At 46.2% G+C, this 24,357-nt stretch overlaps 1 protein-coding gene across 2 annotated transcripts in view; it reads left to right on the forward strand.

Moving 5' to 3' along the window:
* The window catches only part of ROR1 (receptor tyrosine kinase like orphan receptor 1), a 254,208-nt gene extending 237,214 nt beyond the window's left edge, over positions 1 to 16,994 (forward strand). For both annotated transcript variants that reach the window (XM_065553974.1, XM_042859073.2), the window contains exons 8-9: positions 8,620 to 8,831; positions 13,958 to 16,994. In XM_065553974.1, the coding sequence (XP_065410046.1) occupies positions 8,620 to 8,831; positions 13,958 to 15,382 (1,637 nt within the window). In that variant the 3' untranslated portion in view covers positions 15,383 to 16,994. The remainder of the gene's footprint in view (positions 1 to 8,619; positions 8,832 to 13,957) is intronic.
* Positions 16,995 to 24,357: the final 7,363 nt, after the last annotated feature.

Raw genomic sequence — 24,357 nt, forward strand, 5'->3', positions numbered from 1 at the left:
AGAGCCAGATAGATGCATGGGGAACTGTTCCTCAGTCCCCTCTCTTCACCCCCTGCTGTGGTGTTGTGGCCCTCAGCCAGTGCCTAGATGCCAAATCTGATCTGAAAGGAGCAATTAGGAGAGAGGCTGCAATGGCAGCATAAGGAAGGGGAGAGGGCATAAGATGGGATAAGATGGCAAATATGGGAAGAAGAAGAGCTGTGCAAAGTTAAATCTGAATTCATTTGAACTTTGCCACCCTCATGATCTGAACTGGACCCAAATTTCAGCTCAAATGTGCCTTTAATTAGATTTGTAATAGGCATCTGTATGGCCCTCTCAGCACTTGCACAAATCCAGCTTTGAAAACACAGACACACTCAGCTGGCCCAGTGTCAACAGTAAAACGCTCCCTCCCAGCCCTTCCACAAAATACTAAATGCTACCCTGCCTCAGCCCATTGACTCCATTGAATTGGCCCTCTCAGAAAAAGCTGGGGCCTACAGGTCAAGAGACTTGCCTGCTGTCAAAATGTGTATGATCTGCATTTGTGCCAATAAAATCCACTGCACCTGCCCTAAAAAACCACTGACTTAAAAGACAGTAGGACACAGTACTCCCGAAGAGAGATGATGGCTTTCAGTATGGCAAGGTGGGGCCTAAGGACATGTTAGAACAGGGGGGCTTCCAAATAAATAGTTTTGTTTTTGTTTTTTTCCTGCCAGGCAAAGTGGGGAAGAAGAGAGAATACAGGTGAAAATTATCACAATTTTTGCTGCAAGAAGCAGGGGCGCCATTTAGGGGGGACAGGGGAGGGCTTTAGCCCCCCCTGAGTTTCATAGGGAGGTCTACTCACCCTAGCCCCAGACGGAGCTCTTAACTGCAACATCTTGAGTGTGAGATGTGATGAGTTCAGAAGCTGGGAGCAGCACACCTTTGGGGCAGGGAGTTTGTTTATAAACAGAGGCAGGATGATTAAGATAACAAAAGGCTTATCATTAAAGTAAATTAAGGCTCATTAGATGATCCTGAGAGCACTTCAGTTAAAAGATAGGAAACAAAGGGTAGGAATAGAAGATGAGAATGGAAAGAGGTAAATAGTAGTGTCTCTCAGGAGTCTGTACTGGGACCCAGTCTAAGGGCATGTCTTCTCTAGCAACGCTGTGTAATCATGGCATGACTAGGGTGACCAGAGAGCAAGTGTGAAAAATCGGGACGGGATGGGGGGTAATAGGAGCCTATATAAGAAAAAGAACCAAAAATCGGGACTGTCCCTATAAAATCAGGACATCTGGTCACCCTAGGCACTGCACAGAGAGCTGTCCCAGTGCTATAAAAAAACCACCTCCACAGGGGGAATAGCTACCAGCACTGGTGCACTGTCTACACCAGGGGGGGGCAAACTATGGCCCGCAAGCTGAATCCAGCCCATCAGGACTTTGGATCCGACCCTCAGGATTGCCCCCCGTGGTGCTGTGGGCCCCATGCCGCTCTCAGAAGCGGCCGGCACCACGTCCCTGCAGTCCCTGGGCCGGGGGGCAGAAGGCTCCATGTGTTGCCCTTGCCTCCGGCTCCGCCCCCCGCAGCTCACATTGGCCAGGAACGGGAAACCGTGGCCAATGGGAGCTTCAGGGGAGGTACCTGGAGGCGCGACAAGGGCAGCGCATGTGGACCCCTCCACTCCCCCCTCAGGGGCCGTAGTGCTTCCTGAAGTGGGACAGGGACATGGCAGGCAGGCAGGGAGCCTGCCCTTGTCCCGGTGCGCGCCACTGCCACCCCGGAACCACTTTAGGTAAGTGGCGCCGGGTGGGAGTCCAAATCCCTCCTGCACCCCAAACCCCAACTCCCTGCCCTAAGCCCCCTGCTTGCACCTCGCACCCCTCCTGCACCCCAACTCCCTGCCCTGAGCCCCTCGTACACCGCACAACCCTCCTGCACCCCAACTCCCTGCCCTGAGCCCCCTTGTACACCCCACAACCCTCCTGCACCCCAACTCCCTGCCCTAAGCCCCCCTGTGCACCCCGCACCCTTCCTGCACCCCACCCCTCTGCCCTGAGTTCCCTGCTGCACACTGCACCCCTGTGCACCCCAACTCCCTGCCCTGAGCCCCCTTGTACACCCCACACCCTTCCTGCACCCCACCCCTCTGCCCTGAGTTCCCTGCTGCACACTGCACCCCTGTGCACCCCAACATCCTCCCCTAAGCCCCCTCCCACACCCAGCACCCCTCCTGCACCCAAACCCCCTTCTCTGAGCCCCCTCCCACAGTCCACACTCCTCCTGCACCCCTGTCCTGAGCCCCCTCCTGCACCCCGCACCCCTCCTCTGCCCCAATCCCTTGCCCTGAGCCCCTTCCTGCACACCGGACCCCCTCCCACACCCCGCACTCCCTCCCGCATCCCAACCCTCTGCCCCGGCCCTGCATACAATTTCGCCACCCAGATGTGGCCCTCGGCCCAAAAAGTTTGCCCACCCCAGTCCACACTGCTACTTTACAGCGCTGAAGCTGGTAGCGCTCGGGCAGCTCGGCTCTTCAGCTGCATAGAGCTGAGGTGTCTGGGGGGAGCAGCAGCAGCTGCCGCCACCGCCGCAGGGGAATCCGCCTGCAGCTCCCCCCAGATACCTCAGCTCTGTGCAGCTGAAGAGCCCAGCTGCCCGAGCGCTACCGGCTTCACGGTTTGCCGGGCAGCCCCCAGACCGCCAGACCCTGCGTCCCCGGCCGGGTGCTTCCCCTCCCGGGCTCCGGCTGCGCTGGGGAAGCGCCCGGCCGGGGGTGCAGGATCTGGAGGTCTGGGGGCTGCCCGGCAAACCGTGAAGCCGGTAGCGCTCGGGCAGCTGTTTCGCATGGCTGGGAGGGAAGAGGGGGAATGCGGGGCGCTCAGGGGAGGGGGCGGAGTTGTGGCAGGGTCTTTGGGGAAGGGTCGGAGTTGGAGCGGGGAAGGGGCGGGGCCAGGGCCCCGTGGAGTGTCCTCTTTTTTTAATGTTTAAATATGGTAACCCTAGATAAATGCAAAGTAATGCACTTGGCAAAATATTATCCCAACTATACATACAAAATGATGGTGTTTAAATTAGCTGAACCCATCAAGAAAGAGATCTTGGAGTCATTGTGGATAGTTCTCTGAAAACATCTGCTCAATGTGCAGTGGCAATTAAAAAAGCTAACAATATTGGAAATCATTAGGAAAGGGATAGATAATAAGAGAAAAATATCATATTGCCTCCTTATAAATCCATAGTATGCCAACATATTGAACAGTCCATTCAGATTTGGTCACCCCATCTCAAAAAAGATGTATTGGATTTGGAAAAGGTACAGAGAAGGGCAACAGAAATGATTAGGGGTATAGAACACCTTCCATATGAGGAGAGATTAAAAAGACTGGGACTTTTCAGCTTGGAAAAGAGATGACTAAGGGGAGATATGATAGAGGTCTATAAAATCATGGATGGTGTGGAAAAGTTGAATAAGGAAATATTTGCTCCTTCACATAACACAAGAACTTGGGTCACCCAATGAAATTAATAGGCAGCAGATTTAAAACAAACAAAAAAATGTGTTTCTTCACAGTCAACCTGTGGAACTCTTTGCCAAGGGATGTTGTGAAGGCCAAAATTATAACAGGGTTCCAATAAGAACTAGATAAGTTCATGTAGGATAGGTCCAGCAATGGCTATTAGCCAGGGTGGGCAGGGATCCAACACCATGTGCTGCATGTCCCTCGCCTCTGGTAGTGGTAGAAGCTGGTAGTGGGCAACAGGGCAACTTGATGATTACCTGTTCTGTTCATTCCCCCTGGGGCACCTGGCATTGGCCACTGTTGGAAGACAGGATACCGGGCTAGATGGACTATTGATCTTGCCCAGTATGGCCATTCTGATGTTCTTATATAGAACCCAGATGTATCTGCTCCCCACTGCTTCCCACTAGACCTCACTCTCCTCCCAGAGCTGGGATAGAACCAGGAGTCCTGACGGGGTCTCTCTCTCCACCGAGTTAGTAATAAAGTAAGAATATACATTAACATTTTAAACCTAACCAGTGTCCCTTAAATGATTTGCCACAAGATGTCAGAACATGTTCTTATTAAAGTTGAGTGGGTCTAATATTTATTTAAATTTCTTTCCTTTATAAAGGAATTCGATACAGGGCTCCTGTCAGCTTATTGCTAAGTTATCTTCAAAAAAATAGAGTTTAAGTGCCTAAGTAGCCCAAGGATTCACTGTTAAAGTTGCCCCAACCTACCAAAATCTGAAATGGTGCTCCTGGCAAAAAGCTGTCTGACCATTTCAAAGGTCTCACTTAGAATCATAGAATATCAGGGTTGGAAGGGACCTCAGGAGGTCATCTAGTCCAACCCCCTGCCCAAAGCAGGACTAATCCCCAGATCCCTAAACGGCCCCCTCAAGGATTGAACACTCAACCTGGGGTTTAGCAGGCCAATGCTCAAACCACTGAGCTATTCCTCCCCCACTTCTTTTCTTATCCTTGGTGATTTATCAGCTGCTTCTGGTGCTGGTGATCTGTCCCTTCTCCTTTGTTGCCACAGCACCTGTGGTTTCTTTGACTCAGTACTTTGGACATTCTCGTCCTCCTGATCTGGCTGATGTTTCAAACAAGGTGTCTTGTCGTAATGGCCCTGCTCTCGCTCAGCCTCCTTTGGTAGAGCTTGAATTGGACTGGGCTCCAGCAACATGGTGGCATAGCTCTTTTGGCAGCAGGCGATTACATTCTAGCCTGCTCTTGCTGAGGCAGCTCTTCCAAATGGCAAACTCCTCCACTACTCCCAAATGGAATTGAGGTTTGCACCTGCCCAGAGTGTTTTTTTTTAATGGGAGGGCAACTCATGCACGAGTGTGCACACAAAAACAGTATCTATAGAAAGCACCCCCTTCCCATCCATTCTGCAAAAAGCCAGATCAGAGGGACTAGTAATGACTCTTCAACCAACCCCTGCTGGAAGGGAATAGGTAGGGTTACCATACGTCCGTTTTTTCCCGGACATGTCCAGCTTTTCGGCAATCAAACCCCCGTCCGGGGGGAATTGCCAAAAAGCAGAACATGTCCGGGAAAATGCCGGCCGGGCACTTCCCCTCCCGCGGCTGCTCTGCTCCTCCCCTGACTCTTCGGCTCTGTTTAAGAGCCGGGCTGCCCGAGCGCTACCAGCTTCGGGCAGCCCCCATGCCTCCAGACCCTGCACCGCCGGAGCCCGGGAGGGGAAGTGCCCGGCTGGGGGCGCAGGGTCCGGAGGCAAGGGGGCTGCCCGAAGCCCAAGCACTACCGGTTTCACGGTTTGCCGGGCAGCCTCCAGACCCTGCGCCCCCGGCTGGGCGCTTCCCCTCCCGGGCTCCAGCTGCGCTGGGGAAGCGCCAGCCGGGGCGCAGGGTCTGGGGGCTGCCTGGCAAACCGTGAAGCCGGTAGCGCTCGGGCAGCCCTTTCCGCGTGGCTGGGAGTGGGAGGGAGGAGGGGGCGGGGTTGGGGCGGAGTTGGGGTGGGGCTGGGGTGGGAAATGGGCGGGGCCAGGACCCCGTGGAGGGTCCTCTTTTTTTATTTGTTAAGTATGGTAACCCTAGAATAGGTAGCAGCTAGCAACAGGGCAGAACAGCTAGCAATCCAAAAGTGAAGTGTGGGCAGCAGAAGCACAATTTTCTGTGAGCAGGGAAACTTTGGAGAGTCAAATGAGTGGAGGTGTAAGTGCTGGGAGGGAGGGAAACAGTGACTTGCATGAAGGAAAGAAGAGAGAGACTAATTGCAGAAGTGGGTGGCATAGAATGATTTTAGAGAAAGCAGAGCAGGGCAGAGCCAGCAACTTGGAAAGCAGTGCAGAGCCAGCACTCTCAAAGGCATAGCTAGACTAATATCCAGAAACATTTGGAGTAGGGGAGAGCAGGTCCATAGCTAAAAGACATGCATGGAGAGCCTGTGGCATGCTGGTGGGGAGGTAATGTAAATTTAAAGTCAGGATCCTGCAGAGGGAACTAGAAAGAGAGATGAAAGACACCTAATGAATAGCTGTCTGCAAATTATTTGTCCTTCTCAGTATATGAGCCAGCCAATGTCCATTTAGTTCTCTACAGCATTATAACTGTTCACTGCAGGTTTTCTTTAAAAACTGGGGGAATTTTTCCCATTGACTTGGTTTGGCTTAAACATTAACATAGTGTTGGGCTTGTCTGAATTTATTTACATTTCCCCAGTGGAATCAAAATGTCTCAGCCAAATTTGACTTGTGTGTAAGGGATACAGATTCCTAGGCACTTGGCCATCCTGTGTGATGCATACAGGATTTATACGTGTAGCTTATGTTAGCATTGAAGAGGAGTTGCTTGCGTAAGTTCCTTGTGCACTGAGAGGAGAAGAGACTCCTTTATTAGTAAGTCAGTTATAAGCTGCAACTTTCTTTGCCAAAACATGCATTAGAAAAATAATTAGCTTTGCATTTAGCACTAAATGAGCCTTGTTAATGACTACTGTCACAGGGCAACCACATCCTGTTTGGAAGGAAGAAGGGCTTTCTTGGCCTACCTCATCTCATTTTAACTCAACAACTGTCAAGTCTTCACTAGAGAAACACACTCGATGGCCTCCAGCAAATGTCATGCCCTATTGGAGATACATGAAATCTGACACTAATAATGTGAATAATTATTTGCTGGGGATTTAAAAGGTATTCTCCAAAGTTCACTTTGTACCCTGTAGCTACTGTATTAATTTGTTATATATGCCGTATATACTCGATCATAAGCCGGTTCATTTATAAGCCAACCCCCTCAAGATGGAAAAGTAAAAATGGCAAATTTTTATGACCCATTCATAAGCCGACCTTATAATTCAGGGGTCAGCAAACTTTGGCTCCCGGACCATCAGGCTAAGCCGCTGCCGGGCTGAGACAGTTTGTTTACCTCGAGCGTCCGCAGGCACGGGGGTAAACCTAAGTAAACAAAATGTCCCGGTGCACCAGCTGCTTACCCTGATGGGCCAGGACAGTAACTGGTGGGGAAATTTTTGGGGGAGGGGAAGCTGGGGGTCAGGGGAGTAACCCCTGTGACCACCCCCCACATGACTCCACCCCTAACCCGGGACCTCCCCACATGACCCCTCCCAGTGTAACCCCTCCCCACCCTACCCCTAGCCCAGGATCCCCACACTCTCCGCATCCCATCCCACCTTGCCTGGCGTGGGCCGGGGAGGATGTCTCTGGCCCAGCCGGAGCTGCTCCAGCAGGCCGGGCAGTGCGGCTGCAGCCTGCCAGCCCCGGAACTGCAGCTGCTTCGGAGGCTGGGGGGAGAGCAGCATGGCAAGAAGCAGAGAGACTCTGGCCCCGCCTCTTTCCTTCTGGCTCGGCTGCCTCTCCTCCCCCCCTCTGTTGGGGGGGGGGGGAAGCTGTGTCCTACCTTTCCCCCTCTCTATACCCATTCATAAGCCGACCCCCTTCTCTGATGCTCCCCCTTTTTACTAAAAAAATGTGGCTTATGAACGAGTATATACAGTAATCCCACTCTGACACTCTGAGCTCTTTTTGGCATGCTCTTGCAAAGTGTCAGATTGACTACTTGGAGACCACTGCGTGCCTCCATGGTAGTTGTCTCCATGCTGGGACCATGAAAGGCAGCATAGCCCATTGGAAAGGGCACTTCACTGGGACTCAGGAGGTGTAGGGGTCTGTTCCCAGCCCTCCACTGACTGGTCAGAGGTGATGTGTGGGAGAGGCATGGTCACGTACCCCCCACCCCCAATTTGCTGCTTGGCTCTTACTGAGCATGCTCACATGGGCTGAGCATGCTCAGTAATACTACTGAAGCCAGCTGTTCTCACTCTTCCTCCCTCCTCTCTCCCCCCCCCCCCCCCCTGTATTGGCAGGCATGGGCCATTATGATCTTGGGCAAGTGCTCTCCCTATGCTTCTATTTACTACCCACTTCCTACCCCTTCTGAAAACAGCCAAAGAGGGCCTAGTGACCCTGACAACAAAATCTGCTGGGAGAGTGGCAATCCAGCTTTCAGTCCAGAAGTGTTTGCCTTGTCGGTTTAGGTTATAAGCTTTTCAAGGCAGGGGCTGTCTCTTACGTGTTGGTGCAGTGCCTAGCACAACGGGGCCCTGATCTCAGCTGGGGCCTCTAGGCACTACTGTGATGCACATAATAAATAAAATCTGGACCTGATACTCTGTTCTCTACTGAGGCTGCCAATTAATGTGTTAATTCTGAAGTTACTTTTGCCATAGGCTTTGGTCCACTAGGAACTAAAGCCATACTATCAACACATTTCACACCAAATGGTTAAGATGATAATGACTTGCAGCCATTTTATGACCAGGACCAGATTTGAAGTGATGCCCAGAGAAGAATGTCTCCTTGGCCTTAGAACTAAGTCCTCCACTCCCCTGTTGATATATAATTGTTGAGTAACAAATAAAGTAGTTATGTTAATTTTATAGCAATACAACACCAGCAGTAAGTGTTCCTCCCATTAAAGTGTTTTTGGTGTAGAAGTCACTATGTATCATAATAATACTATCCACCATTTGTTTTATCATTCTCAAGCATTTCCAGCACATACAGGAGTTTACTATTTTGCATGAGATATTTTATGCCTCGTGTGTTTTCATTATTTTCACCTTCTTTTTCTTTTCTGATCCAGATTCCAAAGATTCCAAGGAGAAGAATAAAATGGAAATCCTATATATATTGGTGCCAAGTGTTACTATTCCCCTGGCCATAGCCTTGTTGTTCTTCTTCATCTGCGTCTGCCGCAACAACCAGAAGTCTTCCTCCCCTCCCGTACAAAGACAGCCCAAACACGTCAGAGGGCAAAATGTAGAGATGTCCATGCTAAATGCATACAAACCAAAGGTAATCGGGCACCTGATTTCTGCCTTGTCAATTGCTGTTTCGAAGAGCATGGAATTAGCATGGTTTGCTCAATCCAGAATTGAAACATTACCCAATTAATTTCTATCACACCGTCTCTGTCAGTGTCGTTGGCTGCACTTTTTGAACGCCTTCTGTTGTCATCAGCATACTATACGTTGTACTGTGCAGCATAAAGCTAATGGTCTGTATAGCTTTGGATGAAAAGCAACTCAAGCTTGCTTTAACGAAGTAAGCAACTGCTTGTGAAGTGGCATGGAGGCCTTGTTCTAGTTAGTAAGTAATGGGGGGAGGAAGATGCATTCTTTCATTTTATTGGCTGTTTCAGAAAACACTTTTTAATGGATCATTTGTATCCTTGCCTCACCTGTTATTAGCTGAAATCACTTTAAAATGATCTCCTTCTATCTTCAAGTTTACACATTCTTTAGAGATATTTGCAAAATGAAGCACCAAAACCTATTCATATTTACAGCCCGCCTTACTGAAACATAGGGCCCTGACTCCTAATATGGTTCCTCTTTACTGAAACTCCAAATTCGTGAAGCACTTTTTTCCAATTTAAAAAGAAAAGCCACACCGAGCAGTTAAGACACTGAAAAAATGATTAGCAATGACCTCATTGTTTATTAGCCGGGCAGGGGCTGGAAATGTCCAGGGCAGCCACCTGCATGGCTGGACATGGGGCTCTGCCACTTCCAAGCAGGAGACTATCCTGAGTATCTAAAACATAACACATTAGAAACCTGTGTAGAATAATTTACATCAAATTGTCTAGATGTACCTGCTGGCAAGTTATTTTAGTTAGAAAACGATATAGCAAAATGAATCCAAATTCAGGCATTAGGAGCAATGCAAACTGTGCATAACCTTCCTTCTATAAATATTGCTGTACACGCCAAAGATATTCTTTCAGAATGATGGCAGTTTTAGTCACTCAGCCTAAGAAAAGGAGGTTACACTTACATTTCCAGATCTGTGCTCTTCATATGTGAATATGTTTGTAAGTAGAGATCTGTTTTAGGTTTGATAAAGCAATCATGAGGTGTGCCTACTGCTTGCTCTTCAGTGTCAGCTTCATAGTCTTAGGTTATGAAGAATTAGTCAGCAGAGAGTCCAGGCAAAATTGTTTAAATAATCCATTGTGCTTTGAATTTGCAGTATGCCCATGTGACAGGGAGTCAGGCTTTAGGACCCCTCAGTGGGAGAGAGAGGCAGAGCTATTCTGCTGACTCATGCTGGAAATTTGACCAGGGTAGTTTTTCTCTCTCTCATGGGCAGAAGCAACTGGGGAAAGAGACAGATATAAAAGGACCTTGCAGGGACAAATCCTAGGAGTAAGCCAACTCTGCAGAAAGTTTAGATTGAAGTTTATATTTTGTCATTAAGTTAACAATAAAGGTAATCCCACAGCATCTACTGTGTGGAGAGAACAGAGTGCTGACTTTGCCAGTTCAAGTCATTCATTCTGTATTGTGAAGTCTTGTTATAATTTCATTGTGAACCTTACTTAGGCTAGGTCTACACTACCCGCCTGAATCGGCGGGTAGAAATCGACCTCTCGGGGATCGATTTATCGCGTCCCGTTGGGACGCGACAATCGATCCCCGAATCGACGCTCTTACTCCACCAGCGGAGGTGGGAGTAAGCGCCGTCGACAGAAAGCCACAGAAGTCGATTTTGCCGCCGTCCTCACAGCGGGGTAAGTCGGCTGCGATACGTCGAATTCAGCTACGCTATTCACGTAGCTGAATTTGCGTATCTTAAATCGACTCCCCCCTGTAGTGTAGATGTACCCTTAGAAAAATTTAACTGTAGAACCTTATTTAGAAAAATAAGTTTGTGGATTCAAGAAGGAAGATGGGTTATAAGAAGACAAAAGGATACTGAAAAAAACAGAGCTGGGGCCCAAACCAATAAGCATCTGGTTCTGAACTTCCTCAAGTTTCAGAAGTGTTTGAATCCAGGATTTTCATTTGGGTCACTCGTTAGTGAAAATACATAACTGAAGAAGGCTGAGAAGATGGCATGCCATGGCTGCCCTGCATGGTTACACATGTAATGCAAACAACTGTTTTTAGTTCATATTTTATTTAATCTTCCTTACCTGAGATCATGCCTTTGACTCCATGTGAATCTTTATACCATCATTTTATCATTCATGGGTCAAAAAACTATGCCAGCTCCTCCTCTTCAAGATTTGTACCAGGAACAGGGAACAGTAAAAGGTTCAGAGGTTTCATACAGCAAAGCACTCAAACATTCTAATATTAACCAAGCCTTAGTCTTTAATCGCTAGAGTCTGCAAACATTAGCTGGAAATTCTAGAGGAAACCTTCGTGAGATTTCTGTTTGTTTTTAACTGGTTATTATCACTGCTGGAAAGCAGTTAGTTCTAACCAGGTATTAGACCATTTGGGGAATGTTTGTGTTCGGGATGCACTATTCTACACAATTTATAAACCATACATGCAGTCTCTTGCTGCTGTGTTATATAGGTGCTAAATCAGCCAAAAATTGATCTATGGTACTTTACATTACAAATTAACTGAGTCCAATAAACACACAGAACATAGTCCCTCATTTTCATCATTCTGCCCCTTAAAGTAGAAGTCTGTAAGTTGAAAAACAAAAACTAACCTAACCCTAACTGTAACTTCTACTTTAAGGGGCAGAATGATGAAAATGAGGGACTATCTGTTAATACCCATAGAAAATCACGATATAAGTCTAGAAAAAGAAGAACAGGAGGACTTGTGGCACCTTAGAGACTAACAAATTTATTAGAGCATAAGCTTTCGTGGACTACAGCCCACTTCTTCGGATATAAGTCTAGTGTGCAATACAGTACACATTAGATTAAAGATGTGCCTAAACCAAACCCCATGTCCAAATCTCCCCTTCACTGGATCCAAATTTTGAAATTTAGTCCTTTCTTTGTATTAGATACTTGGGAGGAAATCCTGGCCCCACTGAAGTCAGTGGGAGTTTTGCCATTGACTTAGTGGGGTTCAGGTTTTACTCTTGACCACCAACATATTAATGCTTTACGTACACAACGTGGGCAAAGTGTCTTGCCCATAAATGTCTGGAAATATAGACCACAGTGTTTTCTTTTCATGTTTAAAATGATATGCTGCAAAAACCACCTGATTTCATTTATGACAATTGTATATTTTCCTGTTGGGAGAGTGGCTGGCTGTCCCACTGACACAACTGTTTTGGCTGCCTTTCAAACAAATTTTTAAAAAAGAAAGGAAGTAGAATTCTATTTTAAAATATTGTATCCAATACCAATGTTAACATTGGTTAAAAACGTTCTAGCTCATACTGAGGTGGATGTGTGTTTACTCTTCCAAATAAAAATGTTAACATTTAAACCAAAAGCCTGTTTCAGTTTTAAGGTACTTAATTGCCTTACAGAATATAATAAACTGAGTCCATCTTGTCATTTAACTAATGGAAGCAACTGATAAAGAGATAGAAGCAGTGGGCTTCATTCTTTGTATTTTCCCTTTGTACTTTGTTTACTTTGGCGTGATGCCTCGTATGTATTTTACACTTCTTTACATTTTGTACACCACTGTATGACAAATACTTGTCAAACAAAAATGAAGCAGATTTATAACCGCTTAACTTGAAATGAGCCTTCCTGCCAAAACTTTATGACTTCATTTTCTTTCATAGTTTTCCACTATGTTGGTTCAAACAGACAAACCCTGCCTGAGGTCAGACAGAGGTCATTTCACTTTCATTACTAAAATATAATTTACAATATGCCAGACCTAAACAAGTTTTAGCCTAAAGGATTTATATAATATAAACCATCTGTTCTTCAACAATACAGCTAATTTCCTGCCATCACCATACATTCTACTGGCTGCTTGTTTAAATGTCTTTATGATTTTATTTTTTTACTTATGAAATATTTATCTAACATTTGTAAGTGGTCAGTACAACTAGAATTCATTTACTCTGAGTGCGCAACTTTAAAATTATTTTTAATGTCAATTTTTCCATATTACTCATGCAAAAAACTGCATTGACAATATTCCAGGAAAGCAAATGCTAATGTTTCTGACTACACTGTTTTACTGAATGTGGATTCCAAAATCAGGTGCCTACCTTTAGGCTACCAAGTCCATAATTTAGGCATCTCAGTAAGTGACCTGATTTTCAGAGGTGCTGAGGTGCCCACGGATGTTAACTTCTAAAAATAAGGTCGCTTATTTAAGTGTCTAAATATGGATGTACCTGCCTAAGTTAGGCAACCAAGTTTGAAAAAAATTTGGCCCTCGTTTCTATTCTCCTTTGACCAAAGTCTGATGTTTTTCCAGCTGATTCTACTTTCTTGATTGGGGGGGGGGGGGTGGAGGGGGGAGGAGCTTGTACACTCCCTCAAGTATACAGAGAACTAATCTCTTTTGTACCCCAAGGGGTTAATAACTAACGCTAGGATGAAACTTAACTGAGTCCTGAGTCAGAGTTAAAACATAAATTTGCACCTAACATTATATGCCCTGGTCTCTCAAAGCTGGACTTAAGCATGTGTGTAGCCCAGCTGCAATCAATGGGACTAGTCGTGTGATTAAAATTAAGTCCATGTTGAAGTTCTTTGCCGCACTGTGACCATAACCGATCCTATATTCAGTCTTTGTTCACCTGCATCTAGTCTTGTGTATAGGATGGAAAGTTATTTTTAATTTTGATATGGGGAAATCCTCCTCCCTCATACACAGCAGGAGTAAAGAAGCATTCAGTGAGGAACTGCATGGGTACTAGAGTATTGGAATCCCCAGCCTCAACCAGGCTCCCCATACTTCTGCAATGTGGTCACAGCAATATCTCTGCTAGTGGTGGCAGCCCACACTTCTGTGGACGGAGCCACTACAGAGCTTGGATCAACACTACAGAGTGTCCCTAAATGGCTTCTTCACTGTCTGGTCTCCCTACACAGCAGAAGCACACTATTTCTACTGCCATTTGAGTTATAGATACTATTGCAGGGAGCTGCAGGTTTGTGGCCTTGCTGAGAGAATAAGTCTCTAATTTAGGTACCTTTTTGCCCCAATTATTATAACCTATTCTTTGATTTGCTGTTTTAACAGAGCAAAGCTAAGGAGTTACCTCTTTCTGCTGTTCGTTTCATGGAGGAACTGGGTGAATGTGCTCTTGGAAAAATCTACAAGGGACATCTCTATCTTCCAGGCATGGATCATGCTCAGCTTGTTGCTATCAAGACATTAAAAGACTTTAACAATCCCCAGCAGTGGACAGAATTCCAGCAAGAAGCATCTCTTATGGCAGAACTTCATCACCCTAACATTGTCTGTCTCCTAGGTGTTGTGACTCAGGAACAACCCATCTGCATGCTTTTTGAGTATATGAATCAGGGAGACCTCCACGAATTCCTTATCATGCGATCGCCACATTCAGATGTCGGGTGTAGCAGTGATGAGGACGGTACTGTCAAATCCAGTCTGGACCATGGGGATTTCCTGCATATTGCAGTTCAAATTGCGGCAGGAATGGAATACTTATCCAGTCATTTTTTTGTCCATAAAGACCTTGCTGCTCGCAACATTTTAATTGGAGAACAACTTCATGTGAAAATTTCAGACCTTGGACTATCAAGAGAAATATACTCAGCAGATTATTACAGAGTTCAAAGTAAGTCCCTACTCCCGATTCGCTGGATGCCACCAGAAGCAATTATGTATGGCAAGTTCTCTTCTGATTCAGATATTTGGTCCTTTGGTGTGGTCTTATGGGAGATTTTCAGCTTTGGACTCCAACCATATTATGGATTTAGTAATCAAGAAGTCATAGAGATGGTCAGGAAACGACAATTATTACCATGCTCTGAAGACTGTCCTCCCAGAATGTATAGCTTGATGACAGAGTGCTGGCATGATCTTCCATCTCGGAGGCCAAGATTTAAAGATATCCATGCCAGGCTGCGTTCTTGGGAGGGACTTTCAAGTCACACTAGCTCTACTACTCCCTCTGGTGGAAATGCCACCACTCAAACAACTTCACTCAGTGCAAGCCCAGTTAGTAACCTAAGTAATCCTAGATACCCTAATTACATGTTTCCAGCACAGGGTATACCACAAGGCCAAATTGCTGGGTTCATTGGACCACCAATACCTCAAAACCAGCGATTTATTCCAATCAATGGATACCCGATTCCTCCAGGATATGCTGCTTTCCCAGCTGCCCACTACCAACCACCGGGCCCACCCAGGGTAATTCAGCACTGTCCACCTCCAAAGAGCCGTTCGCCAAGCAGTGCAAGTGGATCGACTAGCACAGGTCATGTGACTAGCTTGCCTTCTTCAGGATCCAATCAGGATGCAAATATACCTTTGCTATCTCATATGTCAATTCCAAGTCATCCAAGTGGAATTGGTATAACAGTTTTTGGAAACAAAACTCAAAAACCATACAAAATTGACTCTAAACAGTCATCCTTATTAGGAGACCCCAATATTCATGGACCTAACGAATCTATAATTTCTGCAGAGTTGTAAATAAGTCAGGCCTTTGTACATATAACTATTTACAGTACAAATTAGAAAAACGTAGAAAAGATTTATATTCAAATATTTTATTAAAGATTTTTCTGGTTGTTTAACAGACTTTTGCAACAAGTATCTTCTGTGAAGTTTAACTGTGTTTAACAGGATAGGCAGACACCAACCAGATAAAAATCATTGTGGTATTAACACACAACAATGTGAACAGACATTTTTTTTACGTACCAAACTAATGTTTATTTTAATAAGGGACAAAAACAAAAAAAATCTTTGTGATGACCATCATACACTTTGTCACAACTGTTTAAAGCTCTGATATGGTTTATATCACAGAAACTTTATTATTCTGAAAACATTTTAATATTTGTCAATCACATTTTTTTAAGAGATGCAAATGTTCAGAGATTTATTGGGTATGCAATTCACTTCCAATATCTAGTTTAAACATTTGTAAGTTTTTTTCAGTCAAGAATGGCGTTTCAAATACGTGACTCAATGTTGACATCTGATGGCTGGATTAGTTATTTCAGGTAGGTTTTTGTTTTTCACCTGAGGTGAGAGTCTGAGTTCATATTTAAACCAAAAAAACTGCATAAAATGTCCTGACATTCAGTAGAATGAGTTATCAACTCACAGGCTACTAAAATAATCTGGTAATGTCTGCTAAAAATAGATGGAGTTATAAGAAATTGCCTTTAAAGGAAATTAAATTAAGAATTTTAATTTCAAAGCATGAATCAACTGGTTCAAGTTAACATTTCATAATTTTATATGTGTAGTTATAACAGAAATTTTGTATCCTTTTGTTGCTATGCAACTGTTTAATGAAAAAGCTCCAAACCACAATTTTATAGAAGACAATCAGTTTTCCCAAGAAGTATTTATTGTTTCAGAGCAGTACATAATTTCAGTGACTATGACTCCAGAAACCCCTAAAAATGGGAAATCCACATTCCATCAAGGATTGAAAACATTTATGGCAACTTTATCTATCAGTTAAAATAATGTGAATTAAAGTTAACTTTTTACTTAGAAAAATGACATTTGTATTACTGAAATTAATTCAGGTATAATCAATCTAGATTATTCATTTTGAAACCACTTTAGTGATTTACAAAAGTACTATGTACGTTACATCTTTTCACAATGTTATTTGTATTAAAATATCTTTTGTGTCCACACAATGAAAACAATCCTTTGCTCAGTTGACAATGTTGTATAATATGACTTTATTTTTCACATCTTTTTGCACAAAAGTGTTTTGTATAGCAGAAGTGAAATACATCTCTGCATTTTATATATTGGTCTGTTTCTTTTTTGTTTTTAACCTGCTGTAGATGTTCTTGAAATATATTATGGTGATATTCAGCCACTACCTTATACATATATTTTGTTTTTGTTTGTTTTCACTGCATGCATTTAATCACTGTATTGATGATTGATTTATTAATTATGGGCATTTCAATTAGGCAAGCATGAAAATGTAATACCAAAGGCTATTTTATACTGAAAATATGTGCATTTTTGTATTTCACACACCAGAGATGATATTAAACACTGATTATTTTATGCTGCTGTTTATTAAAACATTGTTTTAATATTAAAATCAGTATTTCCTGAATCTTGGTATAATAGGTATTTGGAAAACCTAATCTGATAGAAGGCCAAATCCTGCTCACTTTACTCGAGCAAGGAGTCTATTAAAAGCCAGAACACCTCATCAGCTGAGTAAGACAAGCAGGGTTTTGCACATCATATTTTATGACAATTGATGTGGAAATATACGAATCCTTAAACTTTATTTAAAACCTGACCATGCAGATATTTTGGGAAGATACTAAAAAGACAGCAATAATACAATTACACTGAGGAAATAATGTATTCTGTGCTATTCTCTGTGGGTGACGTTCAACCCTGGAAGAGAATTCCAGCATACCATTTAAGCTCCTTGTTAAGGTCTTAAGTGAGACTTCAGTGCTGCCTATATGCCAAAGCTCTGCACAGTGTGTACGTGTGGGGATTTATGGCCCAGATCTTCAAATGTATTTTGGCACCTAACTCCCATTGATTTCAGTGGGAGTTATGCACCTAAATACCATTGAGGATCTGGGTGTACGTGTGCAACAAGAACCTCATTAATAATTATGCAATAAGTACTTTTGTGACCATGTCTTCAATTTTTCATATATACTGAGCCCATGGAGCTGACATGTAATTTCCAGGTTAATTGTATTCAGATCTTGAATTGGAATTAAGACGTTTGCTGTATTTAAGGTTAAGTTTTGTTTTTGAGGCAAAGATCAATCACTAATTCCATCTATACTAAACTTCCACCTGGCTGCAGGCTACTATTCCGCCAAACCCTAAGTGTTAGAAAATGGATATTTTGAACACTGGAGTTTTGTGTCCTTTGATCAAACTTTTATCTCTGTGCCCGTACATACCAAACTATCATTTCATTAGTAAAATCAAAATGTTTGGGAAGATCACTTTCTCGTGCACATGTGACGCACACACCTTTTTTTTTTTTTTTTTTTTACAATCTTGTTGATGTCCTGCTCAATGCAAGATGAATGCATTCTCCTTCCTGGTTTCCACTTTTCTCCCCACTCTTCTCCCATGCGTTTATTAAGTAGTTGCATCACTGCAAATGTCTTATGCATCCTAAGCCTCAAACATGCTGAGAAAGTGGAAGCTAAAATTTTCATCTGGAGGTTTCTTGGCCTATGGCATTAAGGGCTTGAAAAACACCAGTGCCATCTTGAAGTCAATCTGCCACTTTATAGACATCTGTTTTGAGTACAAAGAAAAATGCATGCAGATAATTAAGCGTTGTGGTACTGAAGTTATGTTGCTGTTATAAAATCTTCAATAAATAAGAACACAAACTGTGACTTAAAAAAACACCTTTGTACTGTGGCTGGCGCATGGCTCTCCATGTAAAAAACATGTTTGAAAGTGATACCAAGATTCTTAATTTTGGTTATTCTTATCAAATGAATGCCCTCAGTGAATGAGAGTATGAAGAAACCAAAAGCATCCTCATAACAACTCCTACCACCTACTATACTACTACTACTACTACTACGAGATTCATTGGTTTGAGAAGAACATAATGTCCACATGACAAGAGAAAGTCCCTAGTTAGCTAGATCCATCAAAACTGGTGTACTCCTATCATGCATCTGACATATACCACAGCAGGCTAACTGTGTCCCCTAGTTGCTAAAACAACCACCAATAGTCATATCAGAAACTGCTGTGAAATCAAGTATAAACCACACATAAGCAAAAATGTACAAATAATAATGCTGCAGATGCTTAGCACCCCGATAAACATATCACTTGTTTAGGTGCCTATAGATATAAGTGCTTAGCTTTATACATACCAGTTTGAAAATGTGCCTACTGGAGCAACAGTGGCAGGCTTGAAAAGAATCTTTCACATACTTTTTGGTTTTGCATAGAAATACATTAACTCCAACCCCCACCCACTCACAGTTATATGTAGTTTTTTCTTTACTAGAAGATTACCCGCAGCAGAGATCTGTCAAAGAATCATATACACTTACATTTTGTAACAGCTGTAAGATCTGCTTTGAGCAGAAAACCTGTAAACCCTCAAGCAGAGCTTTTTCCCCCCTCGGTGAATGAAGTTTGTGAATTCTGGGACTCAAATCCTAGACTTGACTCATAGCTTGGATAATGTGGAAATTAAACTGCCAAAAAGTATCAGAATGTTGGGAATTCCTGTTTGGGTGGAAATTCAGAGAACCAAATATCGTTTTTGCATCACAGACAAAGCCCGCTACCGGCTGAGTGAACGGAATCCCAGGCCGGCAGGAGGCTGAGCAGGGCCGGTGGCCAGGACCCCAGACCGGCAGCAGCCGGCCAGGACCCCCTGGTTCCCCCCTCACCGCACTTGGGTTCTGCAGCTCCCGGGAGTGTGAGCCGCTGGGGCGCGGGGCCCTGAGCCTGCTGCGGGAGGGGCGGCGGCTCACACTCCCAGGAGCTGCAGAGCCCGAGCGCGGCGAGGAGGGAGCCGGGGGGTGCACGGGGACCACCGCCTGCATGCATCCGCTGCAGGAGCCCCCCGGGGGGGCACCAGGCCACAGCCCAGGCAGGTGCACCCTCCAGCTCCTCCCTCACTGCGCTCAGGTTCTGCAGCTCCCAGGAGTGTGAGCTGCCGCTGCTGCCCCTCCTGGAGCTCCCCCCCTCCCGCTGCCTCAGCTTTCTGTGGGGGAGGGGCTGTTTTGCCTCCACATGGAGCCAGCGTCTGACCGGCATGGGCATGGTAAGCGGAGTCCCAGGGGGCAGTCAGGGAGCAGGGGGAGGGTTGGCTGGGTCGGGAGTTCTGGGGATCCTGTCGGGGCGGGGAGTTGTTGGATGGGGCGTGGGAGTCTCGGGGGTCTGTTTGGGGGTGGGGGTGTGGATAAGGGTTGGGGCAGTCAGGGGACAGGTAGGGGGTAGGGTCCTGGGGGGCAGTTAGGGTGGGGGGGGGTCCCAGAAGGGGGCAGTCAGGGAACAAGGAGCGGGGGGGTTGGGGGTTCTGACGGGGGCAGTCGGGGTGGGAAGTGGATGGGGGAGGGGCTAGTGCAGAGCTCTCCCCTCTTTTTTGATTGTTGAACTATGGTAACCCTAGGCAAGGGGGAAGCCAGGCTGGCGCCCACATACATCCACTGCAGCCTGCAGGGCCCCCGGGGGGGTGCTGGGCCGCAGCCTGGGTAGGAAGGACGGGAGGGCAGCTGCTTCCCACTAGCGGCGCCGCCGCCTTTGCAGGGTTGCTGCCCCCATGCACTGCGCTGGCTCCTCCATGGCTGGGGCTCGCTACTGCCGCAAGCGGAACGCTCTGGCTCTCCGGTGCCTCCGGAAGGCGGCTCCTCCCTGCCGAGCTGCTGCAATGGCCCAAGCCCGGCAAAGCCAGTGAGTGGACTCGGGGCGGGGGCCACTGGGATGGGGTGGGGAGGGCTCATGGGGGGGCTGTGCACCCTCCAGGGGAGTTCAGGGGGCGGGGAGGGGGGAACCTGGTCTGGGGAGCAGCCCCTGGGCAGGCTAGCCCCTGAGGTCTATAAAGGCTCGTTGGGATTTGCCCCTCAATGAACCGATGTGCAAGGGGGAGCGCGCAAGGTGGAAGTTTCGCCTAGGGCGCAAAATATCCTTGCACCGGCCCTGCCCCAGGGTGTGTGTGAGAACCACTGCACTAAACTGATAAGATCTGCATTTTAATTTAATTTTAAATGAAACTTCTTAAACATTTTTAAAAAACGTTTTTACTTTACATGCAACAATAGTTTATAGACTTATAGAGAGAGACCTTCTAAAAACGTTAAAATGTATTACCGGCACGCAAAACCTTAAATTAGAGTGAATAAATGAAGACTCGGCACACCGCTTCTGAAAGGTTACCGACCCCTGGACTAGATGATCATAGTGGTCTCTTCTGTCCTTGGAAATCTATGAATCTCTTACAATAACCTGTGAAACATATTGATGGATCAACAGTTTATACATGATACTTAGATTTCAGCAGGGCCGGCTCTGGCTTTTTGGCCGCCCCAAGCAAAAAAAAAAACAACGGTGCGGCCAGAACGGCAAAGCAAAAAAAAAAAACCAGTGATCTGTGCACTGGAGCACAGGTGCAGGGGGACCGGCTAGCGGGAGGGTGGGGGAGGAGCGGGCGGGAGAGAGAGAGAAGGGGGGCAGCCAGGGCTACAGTGGGGAGGGTTCTGCTCCGGTGGCCAGGGAGGGAAGGACGAGGACTGCTCTGCCGGGCTTGCTGCAGGGCACTCCCGTCCTCCGCGCCGCCACCCGCTACAGGGCGGCCGGAGCGGAACAAAAAAAAAAAAAGAGGCCGTGCCACCCTAGGATTGGGCGGAATTCCGCCTCGTTCAATCTGCCGCCCCAAGCACCAGCTTGCTCGGCTGGTGCCTGGAGCCAGCCCTGGATTTCAGTAATCAATTATACATGTGATAGAACTGCAAGATGGGAGGGTGGAAAATCTACATATGGCTCACAGGCTAATCCTGAAGGATGGACTGTCTTGCAAGGAGCCAGTTTTCTTCTTGGTCTCTTCATGACTTGATTCAAAACCCATTGAAGTCAATGAGAGTCTTTCCCTTACAGCAAGTGTTTAGTGTATTTCATGCCCCAGGTGAGAGCTGGTTCTCAGATCCGTATGGATGGGAAATATAATCTTGTATGAATGTCTTTGCAAAGGGTACTGTTATGTATACTGGGATTTATGACAGAACAGGTTTAAAATCCAGTACAAAGAGAAATTAAAACATTGTTCAAAGAGGATAAGCTATTTTTTAGCTTCAGGATGCTTAAAAACTAATTAGTTGAACATGTTTTTGATTTGCTACCAAAAAACAACAGCATTTTAACTGAGCGTCACAAATTTATTACGAAAAATTCATTTATTTAAAGTCTGAATTGGCAAGTCCCTACCATGCTCGGAGGACAGAAGGGTACCCTGAGAGCTATCATGCTCACCCCTGGGCTCACAGAACAGAAGCCCTTCTGTGGAAAACCAGCAGAGCTGTGATTCTGTGTGGATTGAGTGGGGCATGGAAGATGTGGGATGGCAGCATTGTTCCCAACACAGAAACACTAGCTGTGTTACAAAAATGGAACATAACTAAGTTAAATCACCCTGAGCAACCTTCTTGTTCTAGCACAGGGGTAGGCAACCTATGGCACGTGTGCCAAAGGTGCATGCGAGCTGATTTTCAGTGGCACTCACGCTGCCCGGGTCCTGCCTGCCGGTCTGGGGGGTCTCTGCATTTTAATTTAATTTTAAATGAAGCTTCTTAAACATTCTAAAAACCTTATTTACTTTATATACAACAATAGTTTAGTTATTATAAATTTATAGAAAGAGACCTTCTAAAAACATAAAAATGTATGACTGGCACGCGAAACCTTAAATTAGAGTGAATAAATGAAGACTCAGCACCCCACTTCTGAAAGGTTGCTGACCCCTGTTCTAGCAGCTCTGACTGCGGACACTGTCTTCTGCAGCCAGCATCTTAGGGTATGTCTACACTACGAAATTAGTTCGAATTTATAGAAGCCGGTTTTATTGAAATCGGTTGTATACAGCCGATTGTGTGTGTCCACACAATAAAATGCTCTAGGTGCTCTAGTCGGCGGACCGCGTCCACAGTACAAGGCTAGCGTCGACTTCCAGAGCATTGCACTATGGGTAGCTATCCCACAGCTATCCCACAGTTCCCGCAGTCTCCGCCGCCCCTTTGAATTCTGGGTTGAGATCCCAATGCCCGGATGATGCAAAACAGTGTCGCGGGCGGTTCTGGGTACATGTCGTCAGGCCCCTCCCTCCCCCGTCACAGCAACGGCAGACAATAGATTCGCGCCTCTTTACCTGGGTTACCTGAGTTACCTGTGCAGACAACATGGAGCCCGCTCAGCTGAGCTCACCGTCACCATATGTCCTCTGGGTGTCGGCAGACGTGGGACTGCATTGCTGCACAGCAGCAGCTGCTAACTGCCTTTTGGCGGTAGACGGTGCAGTAGACTGGTAGCCTTCATCGGCGATCTGGGTGCTGGCAGCCGTGGGGCTTGCCTTTTGGCAGTAAATGGTGTATTACGACTATTAGCCGTCCTATTACAAGTCGGGTCATCGCACATTAGCAGAGTCTTCCCCGAGCAGCCGATTGTGCAATAGGCCTGAAGACCATCGTCATACGCCGCCCCGTATTTGCTGCCAAGCACCCAGAAAGATGCCGAGGGCTATCAGTCACGCTGCACCGTCGTCTTAAGATGTAAAAAATAGATTTGCTCTGTATTCATTTGCTTCCCCCTCCCTCCGTCAAATCAACGGCCTGCTAAGCCCAGGGTTTTCAGTTTAATCTTTGGGGGGAACATTCTGTGTGACAGTTGTTTGTGTTTCTCCCTGATGCACAGCCACCGTTCTTGATTTTAATTCCCTGTGCCTGTACGCCATGTCGTCACTCGGCCCCCCTCCCTCCTTCCCCTAGTCCGTCAGATACTACGTTTGCGCCACAGCTCAGAGAGCCGAGAAGCGGTTCGCGCCTTTTCTTTGAATTCTGGGTTGAGATTCCAATGCCCGGATGATGCAAAACAGTGTCGCGGGCGGTTCTGGGTACATGTCGTCAGGCCCCTCCCCCCTCGTCACAGCAACGCAGACAATAGATTCGCGCCTTTTTACCTGGGTTACCTGTGCAGACAACATATCACGGCAAGCATGGAGCCCGCTCAGCTCAGCTGAGCTCACCGTCACCATATGTCCTCTGGGTGCTGGCAGACGTGGGACTGCATTGCTACACAGCAGCAGCTGCTAACTGCCTTTTGGCGGTAGACGGTGTAGCATGAGTGATAGCCATGGGGCTGGCAGCCGTAGGGCTGCATTGCACCAGCCCCTTGCCAGGCGATGGTATATTATGACTGGTATCCGTCGTCATCGTATTGGTGTGGCTGTCAATCATGGCCACCTGGGCAGACATGCTACTGTTTCGATGATGATGGCTACCAGTCGTAATATACTATTTTCTGCCAATTGCCCAGTATTGTCTGCTAAGCACCCAGAAGAGGCCGAGGGCGATGCTGGGTGCTGGCGGACGTGGGGCTGGCAGACGTGGGGCTGCATTGCTACACAGCAGCAGCCCCTTGCCTTTTGGCAGATGATGGTATTTTATGATTGGTAACCGTCATCGTCGTACTGGTATGGCTGTCACTCATGCTGCACCGTCGGCTGCCACCTTAAGATGTAAAAAATAGATTTGTTCTGTATTCATATGCTTCCCCTTCCTCCGTGAAATCAATGGCCTGCTAAGCCCAGGGTTTTCATTTTAATCTTTGGGGGGACCATTCTGTGTGACAGTTGTTTGTGTTTCTCCCTGTTCCTGTACCTGTACGCCATGTCGTCACTCGGCCCTCCCTCCCTCCCGCCCTCCCTCCTTCTCCTGGTCCATCAGATACTACTT

This window comes from Chrysemys picta, chromosome 8, assembly GCF_011386835.1.
Source record: "Chrysemys picta bellii isolate R12L10 chromosome 8, ASM1138683v2, whole genome shotgun sequence".
NCBI lineage: Eukaryota > Metazoa > Chordata > Testudines > Emydidae > Chrysemys > Chrysemys picta.